Genomic DNA, 26,818 nt, shown 5'->3' on the forward strand with positions numbered 1-26,818 from the left:
TCAGAGATTAACTAACTCATAAAAGCACTTGCTCCAACATTCCTGGAATCATTTACTTAAATTTTTTTTTATTAAGGTAACAATGCATTATAGCATTATATATGTTTCATATGTGCATCATTACAAGTCATTATTTGTTTATAGTACATTTAGTTCACCACTATCTTCTTTGTGAGTATGGCAAATATTTTTTTTTAAAGATTTATTTTTATGTATGCATACAAGAACTGGGGTGTAAGCCAGCGGTATGGGAAGTGAAAGGATTCACCAGAGACAAAGTGGGTAACAGAACAGGTGGATTTACTGAAATACACTGCTAAGAGGAGCAGTGGGAGAGACAGGAGAGGTCTGTGGCACCATGTGGGTTAGCTCCCTGGCCAGGGATGGAACTCATGCTGCAATGGCTGGTGATAGCCTGATAGCACTGACTTTAACCCCTGTGCCACCAGGGAGGTCTTATTTATTTATTTATTTATCTATCTATCTATTTATTTATTTATTTATTTATTTGTTGTCTATTTTGCTTATCATTTTAAAGAATTATCTCTTGGTTTCCTTGATCTTTGGAATTAAGTTTTTGATACCTGTTTTATTTATTTCTCCTCTAATATTTATTGTTTCTTTCTAATGATTTTTTGCTTTCATTTTTCTTCAGTTGTAAATTTCATTTTTACTTGGGATTTTTTTTTATGGTAGGCAAGTATTGCTAATAAACTTACTTCTTAAAACCTTTTTTGTAGCATCCCTTAAATTCTGAGAAGTCATGAATTTATTTTCATTTCACTTCAGATATTTTTTGAATTCTCATATGATCTCTTCACTGGCCCAATAGTTATTATATTGTTGTTTAGTTACCACTTATTTATGGTTTCCACAATTTCCTCTTTTGACTGATTTCTAGTTCTATACCTCTATGATCAGAAAAGAAGCTTGGTATGATGATTTCTATGTTGATGCTGAAATAAAGGATTCATTGGTTCACTTAAGGAACTAAATTAAAAAGATTCTTTGGGAAAATTTTCTTAAACTCCCTAATTCATGTAATACTGAGGGGAATGGAGTGACCATAGGAAAATGTAAATTTATCTTTGGAAAAATTACACGTCAGTTGAATGCTTGTTCTCAACATCTATAAAAGTTTCAAGTAATTGTGAATGATGTGGGAAAGGATATTACAGATCCTAGTGTGTGTTATAGTTTTAGTGTGTCTATTTTTTCACTATTATTTAACAGTATCCTCTCATTTATATGGTTACCTGGCCTTGCCTTCCTACCTCTTAGATAGTGAGTATGGTGTTGATTAGGTATTATCAGAAAGGTCTGCACAAAATATGTTTTTTTTTTAATAGAGGCATGTTTTATTTATTTATTTGTTTGTTTGTTTGTTTATACATGCACTGGGTACAGTCAGAAGTGTGGGAGGGTGAGAGAATTCACCAGAGCCAGAGCGGGGAGCAGAGCAGGCAGAAGGACCGAAGTACACTGCTGAGGGCAGCAGCGGGCGGCAGGAGAGGTCTGCGCGCCATGTGGGACCCTCCTCTGGTGGCCCGGGAGCAGCCGGGGATCGAACAGGCGCCGCAGAGTCCGCAGGCAGCTTCGCAACCCAGCGCTCAATCGCTGCGCCCCCAGGGAGGCCCTGCACAAAATATCTTGACTCATCTTCTAGTTTATAAATTTTCCACATTTCTTCTAAGTGAGTTTATTTCTTTGTGTTCCCCTGATAGAATATCCATATTTTTTTTGCTTATTAATGTTTTCTCTGTTATTAGTAACAAGCGATGTTTCTAGTCACTTTCCATCTTCCTTTGTTCATTAACCCATTTTGCTAAATTCCAGATGTTTAAAGCTATATAATTTAAATTCCATTGATAAAATTTTCCCGCCATAATTTGCCTTAAAAAATTCACTATCTGAAACCAAAGATTAACATGCACCTGTGAAACCACCAAAGTCTCAAAAGATCCTCCCTACCCATCCTTCTGCATGAGGGCTATTTTTTAAGGTCATTATAGTAGATTTCAAGTGTATAAAGACAATCAATCAGAAAGTGCAGTAGGCTTATCCTGTGCCTATTTACCCAAGTTTATTATCTGAGTTCGGTAAATTTTAAGCAAGAATACTAAACAGGTAAAGCAGCAGCTGGCATAGCAGCAGCATTACAGAGGCCTTGGATACCCAGGTGCAGCCTCCAGAGTCTCAGTTACTGAATTCAGACTGAAGTAAGTACTGATCACTGAGCACAGAGAAGTTATAGGGTCTAGGATATCACAGGTTAAGTAACTTGCTTATCACATAGCACCCAGACAGAAGTTCACTTCAAGACCTTTTTTTAAGTGCAGCTGTTTCCCATAAAATATAGTCTATACAATAAAAACCCTTGACATACAACATGCTTTATAACATTTTGGATTGACAGTCAGTTTATACTAATTCCAACAAGAATCTAATTTATCCTAAGTTATTATATATCTTGTGTTGACTTCGCAAGATTGTCTAAATGTTAATTCCTCCAGACACCCTCAAACTTCAGAAAAAGACTACAGTTCAATTCTTTTTTTTAATTTTAATTTACTTTTTTAAAAAAAGATTTATTTTATTTATACAAGAACCCGGTTTCAGGCCAGATTGCGCGGGAGGTTGAGAGGATTCACCAGAGACAGAGTGGGTAACAGCACAGGCAGACTGAGGTAATACACTGCTGAGGGGAGCAGCGGGTGAGACAGGAGAGGTCTGCTGGCCATGTGGATTGCGAACTGGCACTGCGAGGCTGTGGACAGCTTCACAGCGCTGCACTCCACCGCCTGCGCCACCAGGGAGGCCCTAGAGTTCAATTCTTAAGACTTTTTTTTTAATGTGATAGATAATAGCCTGGATTTACTGAAAATAATCCTATATAATTTTATAATCCCTGTGCAACTATAAAAGTTAGTAAAAATCATAACACATCTTTGAATATACTCCAAATAAACTATGTTGTACCACATGTATTAAGACTAATTATAATAAAGTAAAAATCAAAATCAACAAGCAACTATAAACCAGAGACACACTATGGGGGGCAGAGAGGGAGTAGGAACAAAACAAGGGGGGGGTGGGAATTTTATGGGGACTATAACCAAGATGAACATGCATACATTGTGCAAAAAATGAAAAATGATGTAAAAAATATATAAAATTAAAAAAAAAAATGAATTTGCATTTACATAAATAACAAGAACTACCTAAGGGATTACTTTAAAAAGACCAGTTGTGAATTATCGATAAAGGGTTTAACTCAAAAAAAAAATTAAAATATTAACAAAACAGATTTAGTTCACAGTATTTGCAAAATGATTTGCAAAGACTCTGAAATGATTGAAAATCACTTACATGTATAGGATAGTTTTCAAAAGCAAATAAATAAGATACAAATAAATTTGGTCATGTAGGATATTTTTAAAGAGAATTTATTATTGTTGGCCAATTGGAATTAATCTTTCAAACAAACACGCTGACTTTTTCTAATATCTTTACATGATAAGTAAATTTATTATAAAATAGATTTATTATATGCCTAAATTTGCAGATAATACTTTTAGCATATCTGTTGGACCTATTCACTTGACCAAAGTATTTTTTAAAATACTGGAAAACAGGTATGTTTTCATTCTTCAACAACTTAACTTTAGTTCTCATTCTGTATAATAGTTTTCGTATGTGAATATGCTGGGGGTGGGAGGAGAGAGCTCTACACATTGTTTTTCTTAAGAAAGGAATTTAGTCATCCATCTATATACAATAATTCTAAAATAAATTTGAATAAGAGTGAGACCATCTGGTATTTTTCTTTTTCTTTCTGACTTATTTCGCTGAGCATGATCCCTTCTAGCTCCATCCCTGGTCTCACTCATAGCAGGAATTTAGAAAACCTAAATAAGGGACCAGGAAAAAGACTAATTAATACAAAGTAAAAATCAAAATCAACAAGCAACTATAAACCAGAGACACACTATGGGGGGTGGGGAGAGGAGGAATTAGGGTCAAAATAAAGGGAGGTGCAATTGTATGAGGAATATAACCTAAATGAAAATGCATACATTGTGCAAAAATGAAAAATGATGTAAGAATTATATAAAATAAAATACTAAAATATTTGAATATATGTTAAATGATCACATCCATGAATGGGAAATTAATTAGTGGTAGTGAATTCATTGCCACAAAATTTCACCCATATCTTTATATACTAAAACAGGTTTTTGTCTCTGATCCAGGCTCTCTGCCTCTGCCCACACAGCTCCTACTAACATTGATAGGCATAGTAAAGCAAGCAAAAGGATGAACTCTGAAATTGCTTTTTATTACACTCAAATATTCCTAAATGTATAAATTACTGAATTTCAATCTACATGCACTATCCTTGATAAAAATAGTATGCGCAATTAGAAATATGAGCTGCTAATTTTGATGTTCCTTCTTTAATTCATGCCAGCTTCCATTTTTTTTCTAAAGACTGACCATTTTTTAGGACATTTCACTTTCTATGACTATTTTTTGTCATTAAACAATACATTTCTTCTCAGGAATATATTCTGACAAGAAGCAGAATTTTATTTTCATCAATCTGCCAAAGTTACTGGTATCACAGAGCTCTACAATGCCTTATTGACTTGTAACTCCACAGTGGTAGGTTGTACTCATTCATAAAATGAATGTCTAGTCCTAAATGAATGTCTAGCCTCAGTTATAGCTATTTCTCAGTAAAATTATCAATTACTACCTAGAATTTTGGAAGTTCCTGGAAAAATAACGAATTTGCAAAAGCAAAATGCTCTGCACAGTGTTTCCAAATGACTTAGATGATGTTACCAAATTTGGATGATGTTACCAAATTTACACCAGACCCATATCCAGATAACCCTAACAGGAAGCTGGATTCTTTGCCAAGATCTCAGAGACCACTCTGACCATGAGCCTTCTGGGAAAAATGTCAAAGCTATGACTAATCCATGGGATTTGGGGTTTTCTTTATCAGCAGAAAGTAAAGAAGAAACAGTTTGGGAACTATATGGCAACTATTTATTTCTTCATTATTCTCAAGGCACCTATAACCTCTTTGTTCCTCAGGCTGTAAATAAAAGGATTTAGCAAAGGTATTATTATTGTGTAAAATAAAGAATACATTTTGTCGTGATCTTTAGCAGGACCTGAACCAGGACGCACATACATGAAGAAGAGAGTGCCGTAGAATAAGGAAACAGAGAGCAGATGGGCACTGCAAGTGGAGAAGGCTTTGCTTCTGCCCTTTTCAGACTTCTTTTTCAGGATGGCAAAGAGAACACAGGTGTAAGAGATCATGATGGTCATAAATGTTAAGACTTGAATAAAAGCCGAAAAGATAAAAACCAAAAGTGTATTAAGTGTAGGATCTGTGCAAGAAATTTTGAACAGTTGTAAAATTTCACAATAGAAGTAATGTATTACATTGGACTTGCAGAAAGTTAATCTAAATAACATACCCACATGAATCGCTGAATGTAAAAAACCAATGAAATATGAGACACCTATAAACTGAATACAGAGTTTATGGGACATCACCACTGGATAAAGCAAAGGATTACATATGGCTACGTAGCGATCATAGGCCATCACCACCAAGAGGAAACATTCTGTGGTTGCACTGGATCCAAAAAAATAAAACTGGGCCATACAGTCATAGAGAGATATCATATGATTCTTAGATAGAAAATTCATAAGCATCTTGGGAGTCACAGAGGAGGACGAACAAGCATCTGCAAGGGCTAAACTGCCAAGGAATAAGTACATGGGGGTGTGAAGATGGGGGTCCTTCCAGATGAGATAAATCAGTCCAAGGTTGCCCACCATGGTGATGAGGTAAATGACCAGGAACACCAGGAACAGGGGCACATGGAGCTCTGGACTATCTGTAAGTCCTGTGAGAACAAATTCAGTTACTTGTGTCTTATTTTCTTCTGCCATACCAGCCTGGTCAATGAAAGAATAAGAAGGGAAACAGTCACCAGAAAATCAAAACACTGGATTTTTTTTTGTATGACTAGCATATTTCTGAAGGATGCTTTTCAATTAGCGGCTCTTAACATTGCCTTTGTCTACTCTTATAAACATTCAAAATTTTTCGTAAATGGAGTTTTAAAGTAACAAATTTAATGCAAAACCTTTTCAATCTAATAGGATTTTTTTGAACTGTATATGCTCATCTTCATCTTCTTATATATAAAATAATTTCCTAATTTATCCAATAAAAGTCTAAATAACAAAAAGTTGAGTACCTTAGCAGGTATTGAAAGGTAAAGAATGCTCCTTTCTCAAATCAAACATAAAGATAGTGGCATAAAAATTGACAAAAGGACAAAAGATGAGAGAGCTTAGAAATAGATTTCAATATATATGGGAATGTGGTATAAGACAAATATGGTAATTCAATAGGAAAAGGCTGATTAATTTCATGAATTGTGCTGAAATGTGGCTATCTGGAATTAAATAAGGTTAGTCTGCTGCCTCATACCATGGACAGCCTCTAAAAAATTTAGGAGAAAATGTAACATTAGGGTTAGAGAAATATTTATCCAAGGGAAGAAAGTATAAGCTGTATAATTTTAATGCATAGCAAAAGAGTGTGTAACAGAGTTAAGAGTGTATAATAGTTCGGAAATACAGATTACCATGTCTATATAGTTTTTAAATAATGAAAATAGGTAAGACAAAATAAATTTTGTTATGTCACAAAAAATAAGAAACAGTAAGTAAAACAGTCTGTAAGAAGAATTAATAAAGAATATAAACAAGCATGTTTACTGATGAACAAGTAAAACTGAGCAATAAAAAAAATGATACCCAAATTACTTCAGTTACAGATACGAGAATGAGAGAGAGAGAGAGAGAGAGAGAGAGAGAGAGAGGAGAATGCTCCTTTCTCATATATTAGACTGGCGGAAATGAAAATGAATAAAAATACTCTGTGACTGAGGTGTGACACACTCTCATGTCACTTGTGGAAATATGAATTGCAGCAACCCTTTGAATAGCAATTTGTATGATCTCTTTTAATTAATAAATATACACATACCCTTTTATCTGCTATTCTCTTTCCTATCTACCATAGAAATAAAAGCATGCTACAAAAAGATAAATATCGCAAGAATGTCCAATACATTATTGTCAAGGTGACCAAGACCAGATGCATAAACACTGAGATAGTTAAATAAATCACAGTATATTCGTATTATAAATATAATTCAGTCACAAAAAACAAGCTCTTTCACTTGAATTGGGAATCTTCACAACTTATATTTATCAGAGAAGAGTAAGATAGAGAAGTATAAATAATATCTCATTATTGTAAAACAAGCAATGAAGTTTTAAATCTTTCTTTAACAGAAAAATGTGGATGATAGAGACTAAGTTTATAACACTATTTTATGGAATGGGAATAATGGTAGAAATGAAATAAGTAGTGGAGCGGGCAAGAGGGATAAGTCAAAATCAGAGTTGAAAAGAATATCAGCACATATGTTATGGTCCCTTTCACTTAAAATTATGCAGTTGATTTAAAGATAGAAATAAAAGAATCATTCCATCATGTAAATAATGAGAAAACACAGAGAACAATGAAATCCTATTGCCCTTTTTAGATGTTTTGACACTGTAAATTCCAACATAAAATTAGGATATAATCATCTCTAAAGTTTTGTGCATAATTGTCAGTTCAGTGCAGAAATAGCCTTCAGGGAAATTAATGTATTATATTGGATGTCATCATTGGGAGCAAACATTTTATTATATAGAGTAGATGTGATCTTTTCTTAAAGCCCAGAAATACCTATAATTGTTTAAGGTGTGAATTCAAATAGAGTAATAAGTTTTTAGAATTTTTATATAAGTGCAATATTTCCTTATTACATTTATCTTCATATTTTGCTTTATCACTGTTGTAAATAAAACATTCAGTGTTTGCATGAAGACATTGATTTTTTTCATCATTTATAGTCTCTGAATGAGCTCCAAAAAGGAGTTCTTCATACTTATAGAACAAAAATATGTATTATGAGAACATATTAGAAAATTTGGGTTTGTCTACTTTAAAAATATGAATAAAGGCTTGTTTTCTAAGAATCAATGTTCAACTTAAAGGAGGTCCATGACCTAAATATTCTAGCTTCACTAAAAATAATTGTAGAAGAGTTTTAGAATTTTTATTTTGAAATTTATACCCATAGGGAGCTCTAGTACATGGAAACAGGTGAAAACATTAACTGAAAACTGAGAATCTTAAGAGATTTTTTGCCCTGTTCCAACTTTCTTTATAACCTCAAATAACCAGTTATTACTATCCCTTCATAGTTTTATTTCCTATAGTATATATTTAGCCAATAATAAGTAAGCTTTCTGAAATTTTCTCAAGGGTTATATGGTAGATAATATTAGGAGTCTTTTAAAGTTATCTTGAGTAACTTTAGCCATTACTCTTATGTTTTTGCCACTATTAAAGAATGTACTCGGCCATAAATTTAAATTAAAAATCTCGCATTCTAAACAATTAGAAATAGTTAGATTTGAACTTCAGAAATTCTGTTTTAATTATAAAAACTTCACATCATAATATAAACTATGAATGTTTAATTTTTCTTATCACTATTCAATTTTTCTAGATTTCATTCTCTTACTCAGTTAATTATTTTAAAACTTTGAAAAATACATGTTAAGACAGACATTTCCTTCTGTCTGTCCAGATTTTGGTTGCTGAGTTTAGAAAGAAAAAAATCCTATCTAGGATTTCAATTTCTTACTTAGATATTTTACCATGCAAATAAATTACAAAGTACCATAATAAAAATTATAAAACCTCTGGATTCTCATCCGGTTTCTGTAATACTCTGGGTAACTGGAAATGTGCTCGTTTTCTTGAAATAAGGTAAAAAGTACAGAAATGAAGTAGTATTACTTGTACATTGGTTTTCTTTGGGAATGCCAAACAGAGGGAGATGGCTTTTTTTCCTTCTTATTTGTAGCCCCATTCTTTAAAAAAATTTGAAATTCCCTTAATGCTTTCAAAGGTTCCCCAGTAGGATAAAGTCACAGTTTTTCTACTGGGCATTGTGAGCTAATTATCAAATCATCCCTACACAGCTAGTTATAATAATTAAAATGACATATTGTGTCCTCAGCGTTCATTGCAGGTGTGAGTTTACAAATTATCACTGGATGGAGTTTAGAATAAACTTATTTTCTTTCCTCTTATTTCTCTTTTTTTTTTTTTTAAAGTTTTATTTATTTATTTATACAAGCACTGGGTACAGTCAGAAGCGGGGGAGGGTGAGAGAATTCACCAGAGCCACAGTGGGGAACAGAACAGCCAGACTGACGAAGTACACTGCTGGGGGGAGCAGCAGGAGAGGTCTGCGTGCCATGTGGGACCCTCACCTGTGGCCAGGGATCTAAACGGCGTTGCAGAGGCTGAGGGCAGCTTCGCAACCCAGCGCTCAACCGCTGCGCCACCAGAGTAGGCCCCTCTTATTTCTCTTAATGATGCACTACTCAACTACCTACTTAACTTACACATTTGGGAACACCAAAATTTACCTTAGAACCAACATGTCCAATTGGAAATTAAAACCTTCACCCATTGCTCCTATAAATCTGCTATTTTTCTAGTGGACCCTGGCTTAGTTAATAACAAGCTTTTATGCAAACCATAATCCAGAGACACATCAAGGACTCTAAACTCCTCCCTTAATTTCATGGTTTTTATCTGCTAAAGATACCTTGAATCCAAATCTCTAGTTCTACACTTAGCCCTAATGTCCAATATATATTCATCTTTGCCTAAGTTTATTTAATAACCTAATGCAGTGATCCAATATATTTTCCACACTGCCACTACACTGATTTTTATAAATTGTATACCGTTTCACCACCATCCCAAACACAAACACTCTGCACTTACAATTTATAAATGATTTCTTTTTGTAAAAAAAAAAAAAAAAACTGCAAAAATCCTTAAACCTAGTTGTCCAAATCTCTATATTGAGAAATAGACCCACTAATTAACTGTGCAAGTTGAGGGGGTATTTTTTTTTTACAATTTATATGAATATTGTTTACAGTAACACTAACTGAACTTGCAAATAAATTCTCCATATCTTAGTGGATCGATATAATGGAAGTGTAGTTCTCCTTCATCAACAAATATAAAGCACATGCTCCTAATTGAAAAACTATTCTATTCCAATATCCTGTTAATATGCTTGAATGGGTCGTTTTACCAGATTTTGAGGTCAAAGTATATTCTTATTGGAAGTCATGTTCTGGTCTTTCTTGAATGTAACAGAGTCTGGGTGTCCTCTCGGCCTCTTTCAGCAGAGATGATCTAGTACTGCTTTTGAATCATTATTATACTTTCCATCGTCATGCTCTTACCCATCCTCTGCGTTTACCTCATTCTTAGCAGAGTAGGTCTCCTGGATATGCTCAGACTCCATGAATTTCTGGACCCATGCCATGAAAATATAGTGAGAGAAGTAACTTCTAAAACTAAACTTCAAGACTCTGGTCCACACACTATGCAAGGTGAAGTGTATATTGATGTAGCCATAAAAAGGGAACAGCTAGAAATGAATCCTTTCTAGTGCACTAAATTGAAATCCAGGCAAAAGTCCCTATTTTGTAAAACTACCTGTTATAGGCAACATAATGCCCCCCTCACCCCCTGAGTGTGAACCTGTGTATATGTTAGGTTACATGGAAATGGGGAATTAATACTGCAGATTGAATTATAGTTGCTAGTCTTTATCTGATCTTAAAATAAGGAGATTATCCTCAATTAGGTCAGGGTGATACCAATGTAACCATGAGGGTTCTGAAAATGGAATAGGGAGAAAGAAGAGTCAAAGGCAAAGAAAGAGGTGACTATGAAAGATAGGCACAGAGAGATGCCACAGTGCTGGCTTTGAAGATGGAAGAAGGGGCCCATGTACCAAAGAATGTGGGTAGCCTATAAAAGATGGAAAAGAAAAGGAAGCAATTTCTTTCCAGATTTGATGGAAAAGAATTTAGGGAATTCAGCCCTGCTGACACATTGACACTAGTTCTGTACAATTTATGTCTCATTTCTGAACTACAGATCTGTAATGTGATATATTTATGTTTTGAGCCACTAAATTTGTGGTAATTTGTTACAACAGCAATTGAAGATATATCACCTTATATCTATTTTATCTACCTCTCAATTATAAACCCCATTCTTTTATGAGGGTAAACTAAAACTTATATGTATAATTTTTCCCTACCATTTTATCTGCCATCTTTTCTCCTCCTCCTAACAGAGTAGCAAGTTTAAGACACTCTAGTCATTGGCATAAAACACAAGCAGAGTTATATTCACCAAACCTGGAATATCTTTGGTGAAAGACATACCAAAGAGAGGAGATAAATTAGAAAGTCAACTCTTAAGAATGTAATACAACACTGCATATGGTGATGTATATAATACAGCACATCCAACACCAACACACCAAAATCCTTGACCATAGACAATTGGACCCCCTCTCCACTTTGCTCTCTCTCCCTCCTCCCCACTCTGGTTACTTCAAATCTATAGTCAGATCTCTAGGGTTTGTTTTTGGTTTGATTTTTATCTGACTGTTTTGTTTCCCTACATTCCATTATATAAGTGACACCAGTTGTTATTTGTTACCTCAATAAAAGAAAATATATCATAAAAATCAATAAAACTTGAACTTAAAAAAGAGAAACTCATGCCATTTGCAGCAACATGGATGGAGCTGGAAGGGATCATGCTCAGCAAAATAAGCCAGAAGAAAAAGAAAAATACCGGATGGTCTCACTCATAGCAGGAATTTACAAGATCCAAATAAGGGATCAGGAAAAAGACTAATTATAATAAAGTGAAAATTAAACTCAACAGGCAACTATAAACCAGAGACACTCTACAGAGGGGTAGAAGGGAGTAGGATCAAAATTAGGGTGGTGGGAATTTTACAGGGACTATAATTAAGATGAAAATGCATACATTATACAAAAATGAAAAATGATGTAAAAATATATAAAATAAAAGAAATGGAATACTACTCAACTCTAGAGTAAATAAAATAAAATCCTACTACTTGTAACAACATGGATAACCCCAGAGGTTATTACACTTAATGAAATCAATCTGATGGAAAAAGACAAACATCATATGATTTCACTCATCTGTGGTATATAAAGAAACTAAACAAAATGAAAGAACTAAAATAAAACAAATATAAACCTTTATACAGAGGATTTGCTTGGTTTGAGTCTCTCTTCTCTTGAAAAGAGTATAATTAAGCATAATTCCCTAGGTCCATCTGTGTTGCTGCAAATGACAGGATTGAAATAAGCCACACAGAGAAAGACAAACACCATATGACTTCACTCATCTGTTATATAGAGAAAATAAACAGATGCACTAAATAAAACAAAAACTGTTGGATTATAAGACCTATTCATGATTACCAGAATGAACGGGATAGGGTGGATAAATTGGGAAGAAGGAACAAAGCTATGATAAAGAAGAGAATTGGACTTTTAGTGGTGAAATTAGTGTAGGATATACACATAGATTCTCAAAGATGCACACCTGAAACTTGTGTAAAGTTATAATGAAATATTATTTCAAGAAATAAAAATTTGAAATTAATAAGTGATCTAAAATTTAACCGTAAAAATATTTGAGGTGTATATAAGTAAAAATACAATTTATTCATTTTTCAAAAATTTAGAAATTTGAGAATTTCACTTCACGTTCACCCTTGAGGATGAATTTAAAATAACAACCACAACAGAAAAATACTAAGTGGAGTCTTTTCTTAATTAATTATTTTGATGATTTCAATAACTTAAGACAATATCTAGTCTGAGTTTTTTTATTCATTCATTTAAATAGCAATTTATGACCCCACTATGTGAAAAAAACCCAAATCAGATATTGTGTTTTATTTAAATAGAAAAGAAAATGGGAGTTTTCCAAAAAAATATTTATTTCTTTATCACTTTTCTCAGTGCCCCTAAAACTTCCTTGTTTCGCAGACTGTAAATAAAAGGATTTAACAGGGGAATTATAATTGTATAGAACAGTGAATACATTTTATCTTGATATTGATCTGGTCCAGACCCAGGAAGCACATACATGAAGAAAAGAGTACCATAGAATAAGAGAACAGATAGCAGATGGGCACTGCATGTGGAGAAGGCTTTGCTCCTGCCCTTTTCAGACTTCTTTTTCAGGATGGCAAAGAGGACACGAGTATAGGAAACTATGATGGTCATAAAAGTAAAAGCTTGTATAAATGTTGAGAAAATAAAAACCACCAATGCATTAATAGATGGATCGGTGCAAGAAATTGTATATAGTGGCAAGATTTCACAGTAGAAATGATGTATTATGTTAGACCTGCAGAAGGTTAATCTAAATAGTAATCCTATGTGAATTGTGAGATGCAGAAAACCTATTACATATGATATACTTATCAACCAGATGCAGAGTCTGTTGGACATCACCACTGGATAAAGCAAGGGGTTACATATGGCTACATAACGGTCATAGGCCATGACTACCAAGAGAAAACATTCTGTGGTGGCACTGGAACCAAAAAAGTAGTATTGGGCCATGCACTCAAAGAGGGATATCATTCGACTCTTGTCTAAGAGGTTGACAAGCATTCTGGGGGTCACAGAGGATGAAGACCAAGCATCTGCAAAGGCTAAACCTCCAAGGAAGAAGTACATGGGGGTGTGAAGTTGGGGGTCCTTCCAGATGAGAAGAATCAGTCCAAGGTTGCCCACCATGGTGATGAGGTAGATGGCCAAGAACACCAGGAACAGAGGGACCTGCAGCCCAGGACGATCTGTGAGTCCTGTGAGAACAAACTGAGTCACCTGTGTCTTGTTTGCTTCCATTGTATTCACTTGGGGTGATCACTGCCATGAGAGAAGAGGTAAAGAAAAATGAAATAAGGATCATAGAGCTGGTATAGGGTTGCAATGAAATATTCCTCTATTACAGAGACCTTTCCTCAAGAAATATGGTAGTACAGTGTTCCTTTAAAAAAAATACACCGGGCCTCCCCGGTGGCGCAGCGGTTGAGCGCTGGGTTGCGAAGCTACCCACGGCCTCTACGGCACCGGTTCGATCCCCGGCTGCTCCCCGGCCACCGGAGGAGGGTCCCACATGGCGTGTAGACCTCTCCTGCCGCCCGCTGCTCCCCTCAGCAGTGTACTTCGGTCCTTCTGCCTGCTCTGCTCCCTGCTCTGGCTCTGGTGAATTCTCTCACCCTCCCGCGCTTCTGACTGTACCCAGTGCATGTATAAACCAAACAAACAAACAAATAATAAATAAATAAATAAATAAGACATGCCTCTAGAAAATTAAAAAAAAAAAAAATACACCAAAAAATGAGTATATTATGAATAATTTTAAAAATTAAAGCTTCTTTTAAAAGGATTTAATCTGGGGCCTCCCTGGTGGTGCACAGGGTTAAGACACAGGCTATGAAGCTGTCTGCAGCCACTGCAGCACGAGTTCGATTCCCAGCCAGGGAGCTACCCACATGGCACAGTAGACCTTTCCTGCCTCGCCTGCTGCTCCCCTCAGCAGTGTGTTTTGGTCGATCTGCCTGTTCTGTTCCCCGCTCTGTCTCTGGTGAGTTCTCTCACCCCCCACAACTCTGGCCTGTACCCCAGTTCTTGTATGCATAAATAAATAACTCAAAAAAAAGGATTTAATCTAAAAATAAGTAATTACTTGAAGGATTAATGAGAGGGTTGCAGACATCAGTTGACTTGGTCCAATTACTTGTCTTTCATAAATACATTAAAATTGAATGAATGAATATAAAATGTTACAGATTTAAGACTAGAAATACATAATACATTTTATTTTAAAACTTCTTAAAGCTAGACACTTTCTCAGGAATACTGTAATATTCTATTGAACAAAAATTACCTCCCTCGTTGGTATTAAATATATGTATATTCCTTACTCTTAGACATTAATCAGTTGAGTAATAAGACATTAAGTGAGATCCTATTACTGCAGTTCTCTCCATTACCATTGTTACTTGACTACATTGTTGCCAAGCCACCCAAAATTCATAATAGTGACTTCATTAAATTTTCTGCAATCTACTGCAAAGTTCTTATAATTTCTTTTTTATTTTCTCAATAAGCTCTCGTATGGAAATACATTCATTCAATCACAAATATTTATTTAGTACTTCCTAAATTGAAGCAATGTCATTTTTATGTCAGTCACACATAGAATCCAAATTCTGCCATGACACCATGATACTAAAATAACCCCCTTTTTTAAAAATTACAGAAGAAACAAACTATCCAGTTTACTGCATATTGGGGATAAATCTAAGAGCCATGTTAGGCATGCCAAATGTAGGTAATTATCATACAGTTAACTGGGAATGTCTTTTAATATTTCAGAGGCAAAATTCCAAAATGATTGTAAGGATTTTTCTTTACTCCTACAACCTAGCTACTGATTTTGTACAGACCTAGCTGAAGACCACACTCTCCAAGTTCATAATTACCCACTTGGTAATAAAAAAGGCAGATGATGGAAAATTCATGGACAATAGGGTTTGTGAGAAACCGGTCCTTATGAGAATAATCTTTGAACTCTAAAAATAGATTGAAGAATTGGAGTATTGAATATAGAAAGGCACCTAGAGTTTTTCCCCTTAAATGCAGGCTAGTTTGAGGAAAACAGTACTCTTTTTTCATAGAAATGTGAAAAGAAAATTTGTTTGAGATTTATATTAGGCATTAAAAAGCATGAGCAAAGAGGCTGGTGACATTGGCAGTAATGCCTGAGTAAGCACACAGCTGTCAAATCACTAACATTTTACCCTCTCCCTAAAATTCAATAATGAGGTGTGGCTCTCTGCAGATGGGTTGACTCTTTTTTTCCTGCAAGTTCATTCAAGCACTATCTAAATAAGAACTAGGTTGAAGCAGAAGTCATACAATGCCCTTAAAATCAACATAGCTGTAGATTTCTTAACTGTTGAAAAATCTTCCTGATTCTGAGTTTTCAGAGTTAAGTAAAGCCAGAAAGATTCTTAGTTTTAATGACACAAAATATTAAACAGATTAAATCAGTAATCTTTTATTCTGGCAAAGAAAATGCTAACAAAAATATAACAAAATTTCAGAAGATTTGAGTCGTAGGTCTACCTCTAAATTACTAAGTGACAGCCAAAGTCACTTAGAATTCATATTTTAAGGTTTCCAGTGTAACACATTGTGTTTTACAAGCAATATTCCAGCCTACAGGCTATGAATAGACTGTGACTCCCCTTTGCTTTCCATTAGGTAGCATAGCATAGTCCTCAAACACAGAGTTCTATAATAGCATCAGTTCATTTCATTCTACAGATTTTAACTTTGTATCCATAAGGGTTCAGAGGTATTGAACTTATTTAGCTATTCACTTTTAGATTGCTTCTGTTCATCTGGTAGATAAATAACCTGAAATTTTTTTTAAGTATTTGACAACCTATACGAAACTCAAAGGATATGTTCTGTCTCTTTTCATGCAAAGAATAATTAAAATAGAGCACTAAATTCTCACCCAATTCATACAAGATGCAGAGGTGTCATAAAATATAAATTTTCATGAAGATGTCTTAAGATAGAAGGATAAAAATGTCAAAGACAATTATTTGTCTCATACTATTTTTATTTGCAAAAGCAGTTTGGAGGGAAAGATACTTATATCCTCCCATCCTCCAACCTGTTTGTGAAGATAATATTGAAACTCCCTCAATGCCACCCAAAGATTCCCTGTAGGTGATATGTCTACTGGGCATTATTGACTAATCAGCAAATCTTTTCTAACATACGTATTGTAACTATTACTCTTAAAGCTTTGTTTTTTTTTTTAATTTCTGAGAATAAGGGATTAATTATAGAAAAATATTAAAATGTAGAGAGCATAAGGAAAAATGAATTGTAATCTTAGTAAACACTGATATAGTTAACTTTTTACACATGCATGTAGCTATATATACATATATAATGTAGATTGTTACAAGATAAACTGAGGAGTATTAAATACTCTAAAAGATTTTTTGACCAAAAAGAGGTTTAAATAAGGTAGCAACCAATACAGCAGACAGAAAGGAAATTGAGATTGGAGGACTTGTGCAAATGAAACACTTTTATAGACAGAAAAGAAGGGAATAAGGAAGTTCTACTAAGCAAAAATTTGATTGGTTATTTCAAGGTTACTCTGTAAGGGTTATTTTTGCCCATGTGGTGCTGAGTAGGCAATTCCTGAGTCTCTGGTTTAAGATTTTCCTGTGCTGGGACAGTCAAATCTATAATTATGTTTCTGGTGATGTGCACATAGTTTAACTGACTATGCTGAGACATTAGGATCTATTGTCTTGTTGTTAACACATATATTTTAAGATAAAATTATGTCACTGGTATACAGAATTATTCATGAACTTTTAAATTTAATATTGTGCATTTTGGTATCATTTGTTTGAAGAACATGTGGGTTTCTTTCCCTTGGTTACATATCTTTTCATGAATATCTGTAGTTACAAAGTCCTAAATTTGAAGCTAATATTCCCTAGTAGGAATACACTGCTAAGGATTTTTTTTTTCCCACAACTATTCAATGGTCCTCTTGGAAAATTATTTCAATTTATATTTTACAATACAAATTTTAAAACAATTTTTTTCAAACTTTAAACTACCAAAAATAAATTAAATATATATAAATGCACACATACACGCCATCATTTATCTATATCTACATGTGTGATGAAACTTGTCAAGAAATATAGCTGACCTTTCATATTTGGCAATAATGTAAAACCACTGAGAGGTATAAAATATGTTTAAATTATAAACCTTCTTTTCCATGTTTCTTTAATATTTTCAGTCTCTTTGGTGAAGAACTCTTTTTGTTCCAGGATCTCCTTTCGAATATGTACTTGCCTAACTGTCTTTGATTAACCTTCAAGAGACTGATGTTCAAGATCAGTCCTAGTTCTAGAGAGAACTCATACAATTCAATAAAAAGAAAACAAATAATATTACAAATAGTGTCTGGATATCTATTCAAAGAATGCAAAAACACAATTCTGAAGGGAAACATGCCCTCCTGTGTTCACTGCAGCACTATTTACACTAACCAAACTTTGGAAATAACTATGTGCAAAATATGGATGAGTGGATCAGGAAGATGTGGTGTGTATACATAATGGAATACTGTATTACTCAGCTATCAAAAAAGATAAACTATTGTCATTTGCAACAACATGGATGGAATTGGAAGAGATTACACTAAGCTAAATAAATCAGAAGGAGAAAGACAAATACTGATGTTGTAACTTATTGATACATGTGGAATACAAAGTTATGAAATATAGAATTATACCTAAATTTCTAAGTTTAAAAAAGTCCTTTATGAACTAGTGTCAATTCTTCAACACTTATACAGGTTCTGACCTTTTCTTCCTCCTCTTTAGTGTATTGTTCATAATATTCTTGTTCATGCTTCTGATTTTGTATTCCTGTTGTTGCTTTGCTCAGGGTTTTGTGTTTCATTTTTTTATTGAAGAAATTTCAGTATTTCTTGGAGGGCAGGTCTCATCGTGGTGATAAAATTCATTAGCTCCTGTTAGTCTGGGAAAGCCTTTATTTTGCCTTCATATTGGAATGATAATTTTACAGGATTTGGCTGCCAATCCTTGTTTTTTTAGGATTGTGAATATCTCACTCTATTCTTTTCTTGTCTGGAGGATGGCTGGGATGAAATCTGAAGAAAGGATAATTTGGATGGCATTGTAAATTACCTTTTTCCTGGATTCCTACAAAAATGTTTCTTTATCTTTGCTTTTTGAACATTTAATAATGGTGTATCTTGGTTTAGGTCATTTTGCATTTAAAAATTTGGATGTTAAAATAAAAAGTTTACATACAAAAAAAATAAAATAAAAAAAATAAAAATTTGGATGTTCTGTTTCCTGGATATGTCTTTATTTTATTCCTTAGGTTTGGGAAATTTTCTGCTGTACTTTCTTTGGCTACGGTCTCTGCTCCCTACTTTCTCTCTTCACCTTCTGAATACCCATTATCCTTATGTCTCTCTTCTAATTGATGTTTCTTATAGATTTCCTCAAATTTTTTTTAAAGATTTATTTATACAAGCACTGGGTACAGTCAGAAGCACGGGAGGGTGAGAGAATTCACCAGAGCCAGAGGGGAGAGCAGAGCAGGCAGACTGACAAAATACACTGCTGAGGGAACCAGCGGGCGCCAGGAGAGGTCTGCGTGCCATGTGGGACCCTCGCCTGTGGCAGGGGATCCAATTGGCGCTGCAGAGGCTGCGGGCAGCTTCGCAACCCAGCGCTCAACCACTGCACCACCAGGGAGGCCCAGATTTCCTCATTTTTGTGTATTGTTTCTCTCTCTTTTTCTAATTGCATAACTTGTACATGAGGCTTCTATTTCTGAAATCCTCTCTTCTGCAAGTTTTAATTCTTTATAAATTCTAATTTAAAGTGCTTCATTTCATTCAGAGTCTGTTTTTCATCATCCTTTAATATTTTCAGTATCAAAGACTTTTTGTTCGTGGATCTGCTTTCTAGTGTCATGCCCTTGCCTATTTGTCTTTGGTTGAAAGATTTTACCATATAGCATTTTCAATATTGTTTTAAAATCTTTGTCTAATAGGTTTGTTTTTTCAGTATCCTTTATATATGTGCCAGAACTTCTCTATTTTCACTTATCCATCTTGGGTTCAGATGTTCCTTGCTTCCTAGGTGTGTGTGTTGCCTTATTTATTTTTTTCTATGTGTGTGATTGGAGCATTGAAGGTTTAGTTTTGTTTCTCATCTTTTTTACCTTTGATTTAAGGTAGGTGGTTTTGAGGCATGTGGAAGTTAAATATTTGATCTCAGTTTTGTTGTAGAGTTAAGATTGGTCTTCTATGCCTCCTTTCCTCTCTCTCCACAGCAAGCTATGTTAAGTGCTTCAGTTGTCTTCACTTCCCACCCTGCTTCCCTGCTGATTATGGGTCCTGATCTACCAAACTTGTATCTCCTGGCAAGGAGGGCTAGGCCTGTTCACAGGGCTCAAGGTCTGGGACTCAGCTGACTCTGGAAGGCAGAGCCAGATGCCAGAGCAGGTCACATCCCCCATTGTCAACTGTGGCCATAGGTGTATCCACAGTCACTGCCTCCACAAATACCACTGTGCTTTGAGGACACTAACCATATTGTGGGGGGGGAAACCAACTTGACTAATCTAAGAATAGAGTAATGTCTCTGTGAATGGCTAACTATCCTAAAATACAGAAAGTTAATACTTTATTTAAAAAATTAAATTGAAAGGAAGAGTTGGAGAAGGAAGAATAAAGGAGAGGGAAAGAAAGTTTATGTGGATGTACGTTATTATAGACTGAGAATGATTAAAAGAGCAAAATTTATAAGGGATAGTCACAAGGAAATTTAGAAAAGCTTTAAATAAGTAATTAAAATCTTAATTCTTGCAAAAGTCTCATCCCCATTGGCTATAGAACCTTCTGTGATTGTTTTTCTTGGGGTGTCAATGAGGATGGCAGTCCTAATCTGTGTGAATTATAGCAGAGAGGCATAGAGATGTAATAGTTTGCTCTGTGGGTTACACCCCAAAATATTAGGGTTTTTTCTTTGTATGTTTTCTTTTTATGTCACTGAAGAAATAAAAATGACTAAAAAACTACAAGACATACATCGCAATAACATCTTTAAAGACTCATTACCCAAAGCAAAGAAAGTCAAGGAAAACATAAACAGCTGGGATTACATCAAATTGAAAAGCTTCTGCACAGCGAAAGAGACATTAACCAAAACAGAGAGACACCCCACTGATTGGGAAAAAATCTTTGCACTCCAGTCAACTTATAAGGGACTGATCACAAAGATATACAAAGAACTCACACAGCTCAACAAAAACAAAATAAACAATCCAGTCAAGAAATGGGCAGAAGAACTTAAAAGACATTTCTCCAAAGAGGAAATGCAAATGGCCAACAGGCATATGAAAAATGTTCAACATCCCTTATCATCAGGGAAATGCAAATTAAAACCACATTGAGATACCACCTTACACCAGTAAGAATGGCACATATCAAAAAAACAAGCAACAACAAATGTTGGTGAGGATGTGGTGAAAAAGGAACTCTCCTGCATTGCTGGTGGGAGTGCAAACTGGTCCAACCACTATGGAAAGCTGTTTGGAGGTTCCTCAGTCTACTAAAAATGGAGCTACCTTACGACCCAGCAATTCCACTCCTAGGGATCTACCCAAAGGACATAAAAACATTGTCAGAAGAACACCTGTACACCTATGCTTATTGCAGCACTATTTACCATAGGTAAAACCTGAAAACAACCCAAATACCCAAAAATAGATGACTGCATCAAGAAGATGTAGCATATATACAGGATGGAATATTATTCAGCAATCAAAAATGATAAACTCATACCATTTGAAGCAATGTGGATAGAACTAGAAGGAATTATGCTCAGTGAAATAAGCCAGAAGGAAAAAGAAAAATATCGGATGGTTTCACTTATAGCAGGAATATGGGGGAACCCAATATGACATCAGTGTAAAAAAATAATAACAGTATGAAATACAACAAAGCAAACACGGACCATTATAAATCAGAGACATACTGCAGGGGAGGAGGAGGGAAAGGGATCAGAGGGAGGAAGGGAGGGAGGAGCACCGGGGACTGAGGTGATGGTGCCCGGGTGCATTGGTGAAGGAAACTCTATGGGAACTACACCTGAGGGGGTGGGGGAAGCAAATATTGTTTACAAAAGAACAATGATGTAACAAATAAAAAAAATTAAAAATAGAGAAAAAAATAAAAAAGAAATTAAAAAAAAAAGAAAAATGAGAAAACTTTGCCAATGACCATGGCTGTAGAAAGATGGAGACAAGAACTTTTACAGAGATTCTGTACCATAGAGATCTACCTGCTTAAAATGAGCCCACAAAGCAGAAGGCAGAGCTCAAATGCAAAGAGAGGATCCAAGGTAAAAGGAAATTAAGCCCCAATCCATTGTGCTGAACGTCTGCCCACCATGGGTTTTTTGGGTCGTATGGCTCAAAAAAGTGTTAATATCCTCAAATAATAGTAGTAAATTAGGGGTAAAGGGAATGTGACTTGTATATGGAGATATTCCTGTCCTTTACTTTCCACTAGAATATTCACAACCTGTAATTAATACTCAAGAGGCCAAAGACACAAAAGGCCCAGCTATAAATTTTTAAGGAAAAAATAAACTTAAGCTATTAATATGTTGCTTAACTAATCTTCTATTTCACATTGTCAACTCCAGAAAAAATGTATTAAATTGGTATATGTGTGTCCACAACAAATTGTTCACTCAATTTAATTACTGAGTAAATTAAAAAGTGGATGTTTCTAAAAACACAAACTTTTATAATTATATTGTAAGAAAATTATTTTAGGTATTTAATGATGATTTACATTACAAGTTTAATTTTCAAAATTCATTTTAAATCCTCAGAGTATGTTCATTTTTTAAGCCTGAAGAGGAACATATGTTCTATTTTTAGTCTAACAATATTACTTTGGGGTACATGTTGATTGTGTCATTATAAAAATCTACTTGAGGGAAGGTTTAAAAAAATTATTTCCTCTAGATTTGTTTAGAAGTGCATAAGTACTTTTTTTTTTTACATAGCTGAGTCTTCCTTGACAAGAAAATCAGTTCAAAAGAGTTTCTAAAAAATTTTCATTGGTAAACAAAAGAGGTTCTTTGTTATAGACATTTAGTAATTTGGGGATTTCAGATCACTTTCATCCTCGAGGACACATGTAAACATCTACAGCAAAAAAAAATAAGAAGGTAAGTGGAGTGATTGAGGATCACAATCACATATGACAGAGATAAACTTATATAGTCTAAGCCTTATTACTCATTCATGTAACAACTATTTATTAAGTTTCTACTATGTACAAAACTCAGGTCAGATATTAAGTTTTATTTAAACAGAAGTAGGATGAATAGAATTATAAAAGGTATCCTAAAAATATTTATTTCTTTATCACTTTTCTCAGTGCCCCTAAAACTTCCTTGTTTCTTAGGCTGTAAATGAAGGGGTTTAACAGGGGAATTATTATCGTGTAGAACAGTGAATACATTTTATCTTGATATTGGTCTGGTCCAGACCCAGGGCGCACATACATGAAGAAGAGGGTGCCATAGAATAAGGAAACAGAGAGCAGATGGGCACTGCATGTGGAGAAGGCTTTGCTCCTGCCCTTTTCAGACTTCTTTTTCAGGATGGCAAAGAGGACACGAGTATAGGAAACTATGATGGTCATAAAAGTGAAAGCTTGTATTAAAGCTGAGAAAATGAAAAGCACTGATGAGTTAATAGATGGGTCAGTACAAGAAATTGTATATAGTGGCAAAATTTCACAGTAAAAATGATGTATTATGTTGGACCTGCAAAAAGTTAATCTAAATAGTAATCCGACGTGAATTATGGGATGCAGAAACCCAATTACATATGATATACTTATCAAATGAGTGCAGACTCTGTTGGACATCACGATTGGATAAAGCAAGGGGTTACATATGGCTACATAGCGATCATAGGCCATGACTACCAAGAGAAAACATTCTGTGCTGGCACTGGAAGCAAAAACATAAAATTGGGTAAAGCATTCAACCAACGATATTATGTGATTCTTAGATAAAAGAATCACAAGCATTTTGGGAGTCACAGAGGATGAAGACCAAGCATCTGCAAAGGCTAAACCTCCAAGGAAGAAGTACATGGGGGTGTGAAGTTGGGGGTCCTTCCAGATGAGAAGAATCAGTCCAAGGTTGCCCACCATGGTGATGAGGTAGATGGCCAAGAACACCAGGAACAGAGGGACCTGCAGCCCAGGACGATCTGTGAGTCCTGTGAGAACAAACTGAGTCACCTGTGTCTTGTTTGCTTCCATTGTATTCACTTTGGGTGATCGCTGCCACGAGAGAAGAGGTAAAGGAAACTGAATGAAGGATGGTGGAACTAGTGTGGATGGTAGCATCATATGCTTCCTCAAGAAATATAAGGGAAAAGATTTTCCCTTTTGATTTAAAGACACTTAGAAATATTAAGTATATTTTAAGTATTTTTTTATATTCCCTTCATTTAAGACATTAATGGGTAAAGTAAAAAGACATAAAGTGAAAATCCCATTTCTGCTGCTTTTTATACATTACCATTCTCTTTTATATTTTCATCAAAATCATCCCAAAATTCTTTTGGGAATTTTTTATTGTACCACCTTAAAACCACTCAAGATTTCCAGGAGACTCATAAATTTTCTCTATAAATTCTAATATGGCATCAGAATAATTCAGTTAACACATATTTAGTGCCTTATAAGTTGGAGCACTATCATCTTAGCTCAGTCACACATAGAATCCTAACTCTATTGTTACACATGTGATGCTAAAATAACCCTTTTTTTAAGATTTCAGATGACAGAGTGAAATTAAAGAAACTAGTCAGCTTATTTGCCTATTTGGAGAGATCTAAGAGCTATGTTAGATATTTCAAAGTAAGCAATCATTTTCTAGTTAACTGAGAATATCTTTTCATATTTCAGAGGCACAAATTTTAAAATAATCAAGATTTTTTTCTGCTCTTTTTGAGACTGCAAGTAGGGCTGCCAAAATTAAGGTGGAATGAAACGTTATAATAGACACCACAGTAGAATGAATAGCCAGTTTGTTGAAAATCTAGATTTAATGTAAATAGTAAAAATAATAAATTTTTTTCAAATGCAAATCAAATAAAGAGAAAAGAGGGAATACATGAATAGGCAATGATTAACCTAAATAAGGCAAGTCAGAGTACCAGACTAAAAATGAATCATTTTGAGTTTTATAACACTGAGAAGTAAGTGAAAAAGTGAGATCCTGTGAAAACCTAGGAGATAAAACCTAAGTCCACATGATCTCAATGCCTTAAATGGCAAGTTATGCCTACTTCTGAGTATAAAATGTGTTTTGCATTTTTGAATCCTTGCCTTAATGAGCAAAAGCACATCCTACCCATTCAGAAATGACTAAGTATATAACCATTTAAGGAAATACTTACCAGACTTGGATTCACAGCTCCCAGTTTTCAAGACAAGGCCACCCAAGTGTGTGTCTCACCAACACATGTTTTTACTCTATATCCTAGTCACCACTTCTGTACAGACACAGCTGAAGGCTTTTCTTCTGAGTCTCTACTGATCTGAAACATTTTCTCAAAGTGGCCACTTGGTAATTCAAAAAGGAAGCCTGTGGATAAAATAAGAAAGATAGGGTTTGTGAAATATTCAGTTCTAATGAGAATAATCTAAACAGTAAAAATATATTTTTTAAAAAATGGGCTATTTTATATATAAAGGTAACTACAGTTTTTTCACCCTTAAAAAGAGAGACTATTGTAAGGAAAAAGTTGTTCTCCATTTTTATTGTAATAGGCAAAGAGAAATTTTCATGTGTCATTCATATTAAACTTTAAAAAATGCATGAACAGACACACTGGTAACATTCCCAGTGATAATTGTGTAAACATAATACTGTTGAAAGACTACCAGAATCAGATTGTCCTTATTTACAACCTCAGAGAACAGGACAATGAGGTATGGCTGTCAGCAGATATGACATACTTCATTTTTCTACATATTTCCGAAGAAGTGTCATCTTTAAAAAGAACCAGGTATTAGGAAAAAATATAGACTGCCCTTAAAATCCTAATAACTTTATGCTTCTTAAATGTCAGAAAATTTTCCCTGATTCTGTTGATTTTCCAACATAAAGGCCAGAATGAATGTTTAGTTTTAAAAATACAAAATTTTAAATCGATTATTTCTATAACTCATAGCAATACAAAATAACACTAATAAAAATGTAACAAAACTTCAGAAGCTTTGAATCTCAATTCCAGCTCTCAATTACTAAGTGATATGTCAAATCCATGTTATGACTCTTGTTTTAAAGAACTCTCATCTGTAAAGAACTGAATTTTAGTAGGTACATTTCTGCCCATAGTCTATATGATTCCATTCTGCAACTTAGTAAGTATGAGGAGCATCATGTTCAAACAATCAGACTCTATAATAGTATAAGTTCAAATCTTTGTTCTACAAATATACAGCTTTGTATCCAGCGTTCTAAGGAGTTGAACACAATGCATCTTTAATTATTCGGTTCCAGATTGCTTTCTGTTCCATTTCAGGTAGAAAAAGCACCTGAAAAAAAATTTCAGATATTTTGACAACTCATGAGAAACTCTTGGTTCTAAAATGACATGTTCTGTAGCTTTTCTTGGATAGAATAATGACAAAATAAAGCACTACATTCTCACCCAATTCATATAAGAAGATGTTGAGAAGCTTTAAAATATAAATTTCCGTGAAGAACTCTTAAGTCATAAGAGCAAAATTGTCAAAGACAATTATTCATCTCATATTAATTTTCTTTGAGAAATGTGGTTTGGAGGAAAAGATATTTATATCTTCCCATCTTCCAATCTTTTCACGAAGATCACATTGAAACTCCCTCAATGCCACAAAAGGTTCCCTGTAGAGTGGTATCAATCTACTGGGCATTAAAGACTAATCAACAAGTCATTTCTAAAATGCCTTTTTGTAATATTACTATAATCGTGTCTTCTTTCCAAAACAAAAAAATTACAGGGTGATTAGGGAAAA

The 26,818-nt window shown here is 34.5% G+C and overlaps 3 protein-coding genes across 3 annotated transcripts; all 3 read right to left on the reverse strand.

Annotated features, from left to right (window-relative positions):
* Positions 1 to 5,058: 5,058 nt before the first annotated feature.
* LOC119256861 (olfactory receptor 5AC1-like) lies at positions 5,059 to 5,979 on the reverse strand. The gene has a single exon (XM_037524612.1). The coding sequence runs from the start codon at positions 5,977 to 5,979 to the stop codon at positions 5,059 to 5,061; it is 921 nt and encodes a 306-aa protein (XP_037380509.1).
* Positions 5,980 to 13,038: 7,059 nt separating this feature from the next.
* Positions 13,039 to 13,962, reverse strand: LOC119256863 (olfactory receptor 5AC1-like). Its single transcript, XM_037524613.1, has one exon. The coding sequence runs from the start codon at positions 13,957 to 13,959 to the stop codon at positions 13,039 to 13,041; it is 921 nt and encodes a 306-aa protein (XP_037380510.1). The 5' UTR covers positions 13,960 to 13,962.
* Positions 13,963 to 23,146: 9,184 nt separating this feature from the next.
* LOC119256864 (olfactory receptor 5AC1-like) lies at positions 23,147 to 24,070 on the reverse strand. The gene has a single exon (XM_037524614.1). It carries the CDS (start codon positions 24,065 to 24,067, stop codon positions 23,147 to 23,149), a length of 921 nt encoding a protein of 306 aa, XP_037380511.1. The 5' UTR covers positions 24,068 to 24,070.
* Between the last annotated feature and the right edge of the window lie 2,748 nt (positions 24,071 to 26,818).

The sequence above is a fragment of the Talpa occidentalis genome, unplaced genomic scaffold (assembly GCF_014898055.3).
Source record: "Talpa occidentalis isolate TD23 unplaced genomic scaffold, MPIMG_talOcc4v2.1 talOcc4.4, whole genome shotgun sequence".
NCBI lineage: Eukaryota > Metazoa > Chordata > Mammalia > Eulipotyphla > Talpidae > Talpa > Talpa occidentalis.